Source organism: Syngnathoides biaculeatus, chromosome 6, assembly GCF_019802595.1.
Source record: "Syngnathoides biaculeatus isolate LvHL_M chromosome 6, ASM1980259v1, whole genome shotgun sequence".
Lineage (NCBI taxonomy): Eukaryota > Metazoa > Chordata > Actinopteri > Syngnathiformes > Syngnathidae > Syngnathoides > Syngnathoides biaculeatus.
The window spans coordinates 17,719,589-17,731,993 of record NC_084645.1 but is presented as its reverse complement, the minus strand read 5'-3'; the positions used below and the strand labels follow the sequence as shown (position 1 = coordinate 17,731,993).

The window sequence follows — 12,405 nt, the reverse complement described above, 5'->3', positions numbered from 1 at the left end:
TTTTTCGGCAAAAAGAAACAATAAATTTGAGGGTCATCACTCAGCGGTTCACCGTCATAAGGTCAGGGCCACACAGACACTAGTTACAAATGCCGAAGTCACATTTTTACAATCCCTACCAGACTGATTCCATGTAATGTCGGCCGGTTTTTTGTCTCCGATGACTGTTTAGGAGACAAAGTTTCCTCCTCTGTCAGATCGCTTAATTTCCACTGTTTGTTTTTTCTCCCCAATCTTTTCTTGTCACAATATCCCCATGGACCCCATTGTGTGAATTATTGCATAAGTATTTGTAGTAACCCTTTGGTGCCTTCCCTTTTTTTTGATTGTAGGATGACAGAATGGTGTTGACATATTGTTTTGAATGTTTGCGTGATGTAATGGTTAATTTCATCTAGTGTCTGCATCTCTGTAGTTTTGTGTGTAATAGCCTTTGTGTTTGCCCATTTGATAACAGTGAATTGTTATGGCCACGAAATTCAAATGATCAATATTTTTAATATTCTATTTCAAAATAGCCTGTGGCGTACTGTTAAGGCGCTGCAAACTCTTGTTCCACGTGCCCCGCCCCCCATTTAGATTCGAGGACCCGTGCCACCAAAGGTCTGCACAAACCGGATTTCAAGCATAGCCTACCATTTGTTTGGAATGTGTTATTGCAGAGAAACACAAACACCTATTTTCAAGATAGTCAAGCCTAGTGATGTAGGAAAATGCAAAGTCCTGAAAAAAGAGGTAAAATGAAGAAGAAAAAAACTTTAATGAGCACACAGATCAAAGTTAAATGCACATATAACGCTTACAGTATATTGTAGAACAGTCAATATCACCATACGGTGCCTTTGAGACTCTCATTTCACCCCCCAAAAAGTTGATCTTATCCGTTGAACCCCATATTCAGTGTATTAAAGAGACCTTGTGTTGTTAAAAAAATGCATATTGGTCCATCATAATTTTTTAAAAAACAGATACTAACTGCATTCAAACAGCAAAATATGGGGGCTAATTTTAGCATTCATATAAGAAAAAATAGATATGCTTTGGGGATTATCCAAAAGGTTTTGACAAGTGATATTTCACTTGATGACAGAGTGGACATGTCAAGATCAACAAAGTGTGAAGAAAAATTCTGGAAATAGCCAGTCTCCAGTTATGAAATATGAAATGCTTGCCCTAATATCTGAAAATAATTCCCTTTAGCCTATAAGGTGATCAGTTTGCATGATGCATGCAAATTATTCAGTATCTGTAAATTACTCCTTTTGTGAAATAATGTGGACAATACGGATGGATGTTATATCGCTTTAACCATTTTCGACACACTGTAGCAGTGGGTGGGACCTACCAAACACGTGCATCCAACCAGGAATAAAATGAATTCAACACATTTTCAGAGACTTATTGTACAGGTGTGTGCACAAATGTTTAGTTTACACTCTCCATCAGAGGAAGACCAAAGAAAAGGTTGATGGATGTTGTGAGGGAGGACATGAGGACAGTGGGTGTTCAGAGTGGATGCACGAGATAGGCTGAGATGGAAAAAGATGACACGCTGTGGCGACCCCTCACGGGACAAGCCGAAAGAAAAAGATGAGCGCACAGCTTCACGATTCAGCTTTATTTCCATCATTACTGAGTGAGTGTGATGAGGACTCCAAAGGCTCTTTCTCGTGATATTGACCCAGAAAACAACTAACTCTGTCAGCTCTCTGATGGTGGGGGGGCTGCCCTCCGAACTGCCTTCGCCAGAGCTTGTTGGATGACTGGATATATCTTATAGCAGCCCTCAATACACGTGCGCACCCCAGCAGACAAAGCCTCTTCAGTCATTTCCCCGTCAGACTGCAGCCCAGAAATCTGATTCAAGCTGGGGAGGAACGCGAGCGTGAGTCGACCCTGATTGTCGCCACTCGCTGAGCCGCTGCCATTTTCCTCCGCATACGTCGGGTCGAGCACATAAGAAGCCCCATCCTGTCGGACGGCACAGCCGAGGACCAGGTCGTACATTTCAATACCTGCGTCTGCGAGAGCGAGGGACGCGCAGGTGACGGCGTGTGCCAGAACTGAGCCGCTGTTTTCGAGAACCATCACGTTGACCTCGATCTGTGAGCGGGGGTATTTGTGAAGGCACAAAGCGGGCTGCAGACTTTCGTGCAGCATCAAGGAGAAGTCCTTGTCCTGACTCCCTTGAATCCAGGCGCCTCTTTCTCGGCACGAGAATGGAGCAAACCGCATGTCTGTTGTCAACCTGGTTACACAAAGATCAACTGTTTTGCTGGAGATCCTCTCAATAATAATAACAATCACATTTAAAATACAAGTCGAGATTTTTCTACATCCCACACTGATAAGGACTGTAAAATCCATTATTGACATTCACAACAGTCCACTGGGCATCTTCCAAATGCTTTGAATGTTTACTCATCCTCTCTTCCACTTGTCCCAGAGAATTTGAAAAACAAGAACAAGTATGTTGCAAACATCGATGGAGCTGAAACTGGCGCCCGGAAAATCAGAACTCCTCGGCAGCCACGCCAACAATATTTGGAAATTCTGACCATCTTGTATACGTATATATATAAAAAAAAAAACTCAACAAACTAACTGATTATCATTGTCCTGGTGGTAGTGGTAATAACGTTCCACTGTAATCTATGTTGTTCAATCTCAAATGAAGTTAACCTCGAAAGTAACTGATGAGAAAATTATGAGACACCGTTTTGTCATAAAACATTTTGAACATGTTGCCCCCAAAACCGTGGCCTTCAAAATCTCTGCAAATGACAACTATGACTCAACGTAAACAAACAAAAAAGTCCAAATCAAATTTCAAATGACGCCACCATAGTCCTGAGACCAATCGTGTAAATTAACGATAGACGCTTCACCCATCACCTGTGTTCTCTGACCTCAGTGACACACACGATGGCGTACTTAGAAAGCTATCCATTCAAAAACAAATTACCTTCCACACTTCATATCGGTTTCATCTTTACGATCCGTTTCTCTGGGACCATAAACGCAGCACATCAACTTGGTACCTCCGGCCTCCATGTACGCAGAGCCCTTGGCCTGGCTCACCAGCCCGCACCTGACGAAAACGGGCCGGACGTCCACTTGGTCCCGTTGCCGGCCGTCCGCTCTGGGACCGTGCGTTGGCAAGCCTGGCGCCGGCTTGCACGCGAACAGAGACGGACTTAGGGAAACCTCTGGACCACGTATTCGTCTGGTGTCAACAGGCATGGCTTTGTGGCGCTTGCGGAAGACACGCAGCCTGCGAATGTGTCCGGCACGTAAAAATGTCCCCCTGAAACACAGGCAATAAATGTGTTTTTTATTTCCGCCAAGTGACTATCACGGAGTATTTGAAATGCTTATCTCGAAACTCTGAAATGTATAAATTCGTACCTCCGGATTACGTTCCTTATTTTTTTTAAGTGTATAGTCTCTATTTATTTTTAACTTGTTATGGTTGGGGTGTCACGAGAAAATCCCGGAATTAGCTCGTTTCTCTTTCTCGCGTCCTTTCAGGTAGTTTGCGCATGCGCGTAGCGTCAAGCAGGTGAACTTTTCAAGTGCGGCCCTGAGCCGCCAGGGGGTGGGAAAAAAAGTTCGGGGGACGCCCCTGATGCGCACGTGACCAAATGATTGGTGGGAAAATAGTTTCTTTGATTAACTGACAATTTTGCTGCTCTCTGATGGGATCCATCTTATATTTGGCCTGCACTCAACTGATGCAGTCATTTGTGAGCCTCTCTCGCCGAGACAAGACGCTGGCGCGTTCGGAGGAAGGAAAGCTCGTTTCTTGCCGTGACCGAGACACGCTCCAAATGATGCCGACCCAGCGACACTTGTTGCGGCCCAACTCCAACCTTGGAATCGCGCCCACGTTGATGTTTCGTCCGAATCCGGGCCCGGAAGGTGTCTTCGGGTTCCCGCAGCCGGCCGTGGCCCCAGCCGTTAACCCCGAGATGGGCAACCACGACTCGCCGGACCCGGGACCCGGCGCCCTACCGGGGGGGAATCGTCGCCCTGAAGGCTCCCCACCGCCGGAGCTCCAGACCCCCGGCGACCCCGACGCCCTGGCCACGGACACAAGGCGACTTATCGGCCGCTTTCTCAGTGACTTTACCGGCTTGACCACCACGGCCAGTTGGGAGGAAAGTAAAGTCCTGTCGACGATAAAAAGGGTCGTGGAGAGACTCGTGGACAAACACAGGCTCATATACAATCGTAAGTGGATGTTTTTTTTAATGCTTTTGAGACACTTTTTAAGAGCATTATTTCATTTATGAGCATAAGGTTGACTTGCTGTACCTGTCATACTGTACTTTTCTCTTTCCGTTTGGACAGTAAAAGCGGTTTTGTGTTATGACCAAAACTCTAAATATGTCCTTGTGGAAAGTTTTACGAGATAATTATAGCCTTAAATAAGTCAATCAGTCATGATAATTTAATACTTGAACCAGTAATTTGCAGATTGTCCATGAGATGACCAATCTATCGGACAGCCCTGTCTGTTGCCTACGTCAGTGACCTACGTAATAAAGCAAGTTGTACACCTGATGCATGAGGGTTGGACTCATGATGTTATTATTTATAATTAGTTTTGCTGATGTTCTGTTATTGCCATGTACCATGTGTGAATTTTAGCCGCGTTATATATATATATATTTATATATATATATATATATATATATATATATATATATATATATAAACACTTTCCGTAATTTTATTGATCGTGCAATCTTTCTACAGCCAGCAGAGGGACCACTTCCCCTGTTAAAATCAAAATTACTGATTCGTGAGCTTCATTCTAGGCCATAGTAGAGCCAAAAGGTACAATTGGATAGAAACTGTATCTTGCTTCTCTATTAAAATATCTTGAGCATGAAATGTAAAATAAGAGTCATTCCACATTTGTGAACTTTCATTACATTTGTATTAACAGACAACTACTTTTTTTTAAGGCCAGAGTGTTACAATTTGTCTATAGTGGAGGTAAGGAAACGATTGCAATGGTAACATAAATGTGCTTGTTTTCTAGATTGGGTCGGCCTCCATCTTCCAGACATCAACAACCCTGCATTGGACAGAAGAGGGGACGACATGGCCTTCGTCAGCAATGTGGCCAGGCTCGAGTTTGCAGACGGGGCCACCAACTGGGGTCGGGTCGCCAGCCTGCTGGCTTTCGCCGCCGTGCTGTCTCAGGCCTTGAAGGAGATGCGGCGGGAGGGGGTGTGTGGCGCTCGTGGCCCAGGAGGTGTCCACCTACCTGCTGTCGCATCAGCGCACCTGGCTCGTGCAGCACAACGCATGGGTGAGCAATGCGCCAAACGTGTACTGCGCAATTTCTGAACACCGAGATATCAACTTATCATATTCTGTCTTCTTCCTCACCAGAACGGCTTTGCAGAGTTCTTCAAGGAAGATGACGTGGAGTCGAGAGTGAGGACCGTCCTCGTCGCCTTCGGCGGTTTGGCCTGCATCTCGGCGGCGGTGCTCCGTTTGCTCCGTTGAACTCTGCGGACCGTTTGGCGTATCACAATCCCGAGCAACAACTTCACAAAGTGGATTTGATATGGACCATTTTTGTACAGTTTGATCAACAATGAGAAAGACACATGCACAAAAATGAAATGTGTCCATTTTTTTATGTCGATAAATGTCTCCCGTGCTGAAACAGCGGGCTTCGTGTTGTATTCTCAAAACGTTATTGATGATTTAAAATTTGATGTGTATGTACAGTATGAGAAATTGTCTAATAAACATTATACAAATACGAATTTCATGGGTTTGCTCCTTTCTTTTCAAATCACCCTTGGAATTAATGAGTCACTATTGTAGGGATTTGCGAGTTTGGACCCTATCCGTGTTCACAAATCGAGGAAGATGTGACCAATGATGAGAAAAAGTTAACAGCAAATGGATTTATTCCAAAGGAATGTGCAATAGACGTCCGGGTCTTATCTAGGTATCTGCCGCACACGACACGTGTATCGTCTGACAGGATAGCCGAAGAAGAAGACAAAAGCTGCCCAGTAACACAAGGTTTTTATATGTATGGGTTCATGGTAAAAGTGGCTGCCCCCCAGCCCCCCACTCCCCCGCAGTCTCGTCCTGGGCCAGACCGGGATGGTAACTTTCCGCTCCTTAATCTGGTGTCGTTCGTCTCCACGGCAACGCCTGGGAGAGGAAGATGGCGCCAGGCGGTTTTCTGCATACAAAGATGAAGGACAACCACCGACAACACATCCTTGTCTGATTAGCAAATGGGCAACACTTTATCCGTTGATTAAATGTATAAGGTCATATTTAAGCAAATAATGAAAAAGTCTTCACTATGTGCGTAAATGTAATGTTCTAATACGTAAACATTATTCTCTAGAAAGTATAAAATGACAAATGTGAATAACACAGCCAAACTTAAAACAGTAATTCTTGAAGAGAAATTTGAATATATATAATATACAGTCCTGTCATCATGCTGTATCCAGTAAATCTGTTCATGCTATCTGGACATCGATGACGTATTTGAAGAAGTCATTTGTGTACATCCAGATTGAGCAAAAGGACTTAATGTAATAATCGAGTTACGCTCAAGATTTTTTCCATATACCACACAGATAAGTACTGCAAAAATCCATTATTGACATTCACAACAATCCATTGGACATCTTCCAAATGTTTTGAGTGTTTTTATCATCCTCTCTTCCACTTTTCCCAGAGAATTTGAAAAAAAAAGTATGGTGCAATAATCGATGGAGCTGAAACTCGTAAGATGAACACCAGAACTGTTTGTCAGACAGCCAAACAATATTTGAAAATCCTGATCATCTTGCATAACTGATTATCATTGCGTTGTGATAGTGGCAATCACGTTCTATTCTATGTTGTTCAATCTCAAATGAAGTTCACCATCCATAATAGAATTAATAAGAAAAACAAAATTATTAGATACCGGTTTGGTTTAATGTTGAACATCTCAATTAGGGTCTTTGGTCAGAAAACATTTTGAACATGCCCCCCCCCCCCCACAAAAAAGAAACGCTTGCACTTAAAATCTCTGCAAAGGAGAACTCTCTTTCTCTCGCTCAGTCGCTTTTTCATTGATTTCGCTCATGCGCGGAGCGTCAAGCAGGTGAACTTTTCAAGTGTGGCCCTGAGCCGCCAGGGGGTGGGAAAAAAGTTAGGGGGACGCCCCTGATGCGCACGTGACCAAATGATTGGTGGGAAAATAGTTTCTTTGATTAACTGACAATTTTGCTGCTCTCTGATGGGATCCATCTTATATTTGCCCTGCACTCAACTGATGCAGTCATTTGTGAGCCTCTCTCGCCGAGACAAGACGCTGGCGCGTTCGGAGGAAGGAAAACTCGTTTCTTGCCGTGACCGAGACACGCTCCAAATGATGCCGACCCAGCGACACTTGTTGCGGCCCCACTCCAAGCTTGGAATCACGGCCACGTTGATGTTGCGTCCGAATCCGGGCCCGGAAGGTTTCTTCGGGTTCCCGCAGCCGGCCGTGGCCCCAGCCGTTAACCCCGAGATGGGCAACCACGACTCGCCGGACCCGGGACCCGGCGCCCTACCGGGGGGGAATCGTCGCCCTGAAGGCTCCCCACCGCCGCAGCTCCAGACCCCCGGCGACCTCGACGCCCTGGCCACGGACACAAGACGACTTATCGGCCGCTTTCTCAGTGACTTTACCGGCTTGACCACCACGGCCACTTGGAAGGAAAGTAAAGTCCAGTCGACGATAAAAAGGGTCGTTCAGAGAATCGTGGACAAACACAGGTTCCTGTACAATGGTAAGTGGATGTTTTTTATATTTTGTGTTTGAGTCACTTTTTTAGAGCAGTATTGCATTTATGAGCGTAACGTTGATATGCTTTACCTGTCCTTTATCCTTTTCTTTTTCCGTTTGGACAGTAAAAGCAGTTCTGACCAAAACTATAAATATGCCCTTGTGGAAAATTTCAAATAAAAAAAATTAGAGCCTAAATAAGTCATTAGTCATACTTGAAGCCGTAATTTGCAGATTGTTCGTGAGTTGACCAATCGATAGGACGGTCCTGTATGTAGCCTACGTCAGTGTCCTCCGTAATAAAGCAAGTTGTACACGTGATGCATGCAGCAAACAACAAAATGGATATATCTGCTTTTGCGTCTGAACTGTTCATATATATGTTTATCTACATATATATAAACACTTTTTATGTCATTTTGCTGATCGCGCAATCTTTCTACAGCCAGCAGAGGGATCACTTCCCCTCTTAAAATCAAAATTGTCTTCTTCGTAAGCTTCATTCGAGCCCATAGAGCCAAAAGGGACAATTTGAGATAAACTGATGTAAACTATCTTGCTTCGCTATTAAAAGAGCTTAAGCTTGAAATTGAAAACAAAATAAGAGTAATTTAATTTTTCATTAACACGTAAATGCTTTTTTTTTAAGGCCAGAGTATTATAATATGTATATGAAACAATTCCAATGGTAACATAAATGTGTTTGTTTTCTCAATTGGGTCGGCCTCTGTCTTCCAGGCATCATCAACGAAGTGCCGTTGGACAGAAGAGGGGACGACATGGCCTTCGTCAGCGAGGTGGCCGGGCTTGAGTTTGCAGACGGGGACACCGACTGGGGTCACGTCGCCAGCCTGCTGGCTTTCGCCGCCGTGCTGTCTCAGGCCTTGAAGGAGATGCGGCGGGAGGGGGGGTGTGTGGCGCTCGTGGCCCAGGAGGTCTCCACCTACCTGCTGTCGCATCAGCGCACCTGGCTCGTGCAGCACAACGCATGGGTGAGCAATGCGCCAAACGTGTACTGCGTAATTGCTGAACACTGACATATCAACTTATCATATTCCGTCTTCTTCCTCATCAGAACGGCTTTGCAGAATTCTTTGAGGAAGATGACGTGGAGTCGAGAGCGAGGGCCCTCCTCGTCGTCTTCGGCGGTTTGGCCTGCATATTGGCGTCGGCGCTGAGTTTGCTCCGTTGAACTCTGAGGACCGTTTGGCGTATCACAATCCCAAGCAACAGCTTCACAAGGAGGAAGTGATATGGACCATTTTTGTACAGTTTTAGCGACAATGGGAAAGACGCATGCACAAAAACCAAATCTGTCATTTTTTTACGTTGATAAATGTCTCCTGTGTTGAAACAGCACGCTTCGTGTTGTATTACCAAAACGTTGTGTACAGTATGACAAACTGTCTAATAAACATTGTAGAAATGTGATTTTTATGTTTGCTCCCTTCTTTTCAAATCACCCTTGGAATTAATGAGTCACTAACTATGTGCGTAAATGTAATGTCTAATACGTTTTCTCTAGAAAGTATAAAATGACAAATGTGAATAACACAGTCATACTTCAAATGGTAATATTTCAAGAAGAGCAATTTCTACCTCGAATATACAGTACTGTCATCAGGCTGTATCTCGGAAAAAAATCCTGCTCATGCTATGTGGACATCGATGACTTATTTGAAGATACAGTTCTTGAACACAATCCGTTCCAAAAGGCCGGTTGAAAACCAAAACATTCAAAAACTGAAGCACGTTTTGCCATTACAATGAATGGAAAATGAAATAATACATTCCCAGCCTAAAAAATAGTTTTTAAGCACTTTTTTTTTTTAGCTTTTCCTGATAATAAACTGCAACTTAGTAGAAATACATGTATAGTTTAAATCTTCTTCTTTTCCTTTCGGCTTGTCCCGTTAGGGGTCACCACAGTGTGTCATCTTTTTCCATCGAAGCCAATCTCGTGCATCTTCTTCTTCTCTCATACCCACTGCCCTCATGTCCTCCCTCACAACATCCATCAATCTTTTCTTTGGTCTTCCTCTCGCTCTTTTGCCTGGCAGCTCCATCCTCAGCACCCTTCGACCAACATAGTCACTCTCTGGCCTCTGAACATATCCAAACTATCGAAGTCTGCTCTCTTGAACCTTGTCTCCAAAACATCCAACGTTGGCTGTCTCTCTAATGAGCTCATTTCCAAACCCTTCCAACCTATTCACACCAAGCGAGAACCTCAGCGTCTTCATTTCTGCTACCTCCAGTTCTGCTTCCTGTTGTTTCTTCAGTGCCACCGTCTCTAATCCGTACATCATGGCCGGCCCCACCGCTGTTTGATAAACCTTGTCCTTCATCCTGGTGGAGACTCTTCTGTCACATAGAACACCAGACACCTTCCACCAACTGTTCCACCCCGCTTGGACCCGTTTCTTCACTTTTTAGCACACTCTCCATTGCTCTGTATTGTTGACCCCAAGTATAATATAATTAATTAATATAATATAATAAAAATAATATGTTTTACTTCGGCTAAACTTCATTCCTCTCCTTTCCAGTGCGTGCCTCCATGTTTCTAATTGTTCCTCCGCCTGCTCCCTGCTTTCACTGCAAATCACAACATCATCTGTGAACATGATAGCCCAAGGGGATCTCAGTCTAACCTCATCTGTCAGCCTATCCATTAGTACCGCAAACAGGGAGGGGCTCAATGCGGATCCCTGATGCAGTCCCACCTCCACCTTAAATTCTTCTGACACACCAATGGCACACCTCACCGCTGTTTTGCTGCCCTCATACATGCCCTGTACTATTCTAACATATTTCATGCATAGTTGAAATACTTCATGTAATTAAATCATTTAACAAATATATTTATTTTTTGCTTAAAATGTATGCTTTAGCATAGTAGAGTACGAGAGGCTGGGACTGCATTTCCGTATCTGTAGCGACTTGGCCCCGAGCCTTGTAAACCCTTTTTTTGTTTTTTATTAACAAATGTGCAGAATAACCTGAACCTAGCAATAATGAAAAGGGGTAAAAATGGAAAAAAATGTTTTTTATTTGGACAGAAAGTACGTAACGTAAAAAAAACAAATTTAACTTGCAACTTGAGGTTGGGTTAATGGAACAAAAGAAAAAAGCAATGCAAAACAACTGTTTCAAATGTCTTAGGTGGGGGTGACTCGCCGCTTTATCACAAAGAAAGAATCTCATGTCGACTGTTTCTGCCGTCTTTTGAGCACCTTCCTTAAGTGGCTCATCACAACGTCATTGACATTTCGCAGTGCTCTGCAACATTTCGCTTTGTTGGGGTGAAGAAGTTCTACAAAATTATGGATGTCGTTCCATTTGGCGCTGATAGCTTTAATATTGGCACTTGAGACATCCTTCCTGCCTTTAGCCTCATCAGACAACATCTCCTCCCTTCCTCGCCAACACTATCCTCAGCGAACTGCTGCTCGTAAACGAAAATTAAGAAGCAACTTTTCTACTTCCTCCCAGATCTGTGGCCTCTGCTTGGTCAACACGGTTGCTCCTTTGGCAACATCACTTGCTTTGAGGGCATCCCTGTGTTTCAGAATGGTTTCTAGTGTCGTTTTCGCCATGCCATACTTCTTCGATAGCGCAGAAACACGCAGACCAAATTCGTGCTCGGCTATCAAATCCTTCTTGAAGTCGACAGTTTTGCGCACCAGTTTGCTTTCTTCAGCAAAAGCGGTTCCACTTGCCTTCTTTGGAGCCATGATCGGAGGTTAATGTTGCTCAATTGGAAGACAAAAAGTCACAACAGTACAGGGAAACGTCCGCGAGCAGATTAGTGTGTGAGTCAACTGGTTGGCGCGCGGTCGCACGCGTTACATCTTTTCCGAGGGTGCGTTCGAACACTTAATAACAAATTGTCGTGGGTCAGCTTTTCAGGGTGTTCGAATACCAATTTTCGTTTGAAAACCAAAGCAAAAAAAATCTCGAAATTTTCATTCGAAAACCGATTTATACGAAAACCATGGCGTTCAAACGGGGGCTTGGCTTGGTAGCAGCTCAGTTGCTACCATGTCATGACCGTGGTTTGCCAGGAAGTCAGCCGCCACCACAACGTGGGCTTGGCTCGGCAGCGGGTCGGTGGCTACCGCGGCGTGGGCACGGCTCGGCAGCCGGTCACTCGTCACTGCCGCGCGGGCTCGAAACAGCTGTGGCCATCCCAGGACGGGAATGTCCAATTGGCACTGAATCTCGTCTGTAAGATCCGCAATTTCAAAGATCGACGACTCGCAGTCCGCCGGCTCAGTTGCCAGTGATGCGTCGGGGTAAGTCACATGAGACTCGGCCGTCGCTGGAGCGGGATGCCCCTGTGGCTTTGTTGTCGGCAGAGGTCGGCTGAGGCTTGGCCGTCGCTGGAGACGTGTGGATGGATAATGGCTGCATCCTGGCCGACGCTGACACGGAAGCGGGATCCCCCTGTGGCTCGGTTTGTGCGTCGTGGTTGGGACGTACTCTTGGTACACGAGCGGTGCGGGAGGCAAGGCAGACGAGGATGACATAATGGAGCCCACCCAGATAGGAGATGGTTGATCCCCTGGCAGGCGGCATCCCCTTCGATGTGC

The 12,405-nt window shown here is 44.9% G+C and overlaps 2 protein-coding genes and 1 pseudogene across 2 annotated transcripts; 2 read left to right on the top strand and 1 right to left on the bottom strand.

Moving 5' to 3' along the window:
* Positions 1 to 1,599: 1,599 nt before the first annotated feature.
* Positions 1,600 to 3,548, bottom strand: LOC133502438 (exosome complex component MTR3-like). The gene is made up of 3 exons (XM_061823233.1): positions 3,409 to 3,548; positions 2,966 to 3,307; positions 1,600 to 2,248 (listed from the first exon to the last, which is right to left on the bottom strand). The coding sequence occupies exons 2-3, from the start codon at positions 3,241 to 3,243 to the stop codon at positions 1,702 to 1,704; spliced, it is 825 nt and encodes a 274-aa protein (XP_061679217.1). The 5' UTR covers positions 3,244 to 3,307; positions 3,409 to 3,548; the 3' UTR covers positions 1,600 to 1,701.
* A 150-nt stretch (positions 3,549 to 3,698) lies between these two features.
* On the top strand, positions 3,699 to 5,755 carry LOC133502437 (induced myeloid leukemia cell differentiation protein Mcl-1-like; annotated as a pseudogene).
* Positions 5,756 to 7,177: 1,422 nt separating this feature from the next.
* On the top strand, positions 7,178 to 9,241 carry LOC133502251 (induced myeloid leukemia cell differentiation protein Mcl-1-like). Its single transcript, XM_061822828.1, has 3 exons — positions 7,178 to 7,814; positions 8,549 to 8,802; positions 8,886 to 9,241. The coding sequence occupies exons 1-3, from the start codon at positions 7,280 to 7,282 to the stop codon at positions 9,000 to 9,002; spliced, it is 906 nt and encodes a 301-aa protein (XP_061678812.1). The 5' UTR covers positions 7,178 to 7,279; the 3' UTR covers positions 9,003 to 9,241.
* The last annotated feature ends 3,164 nt before the right edge of the window (positions 9,242 to 12,405 follow it).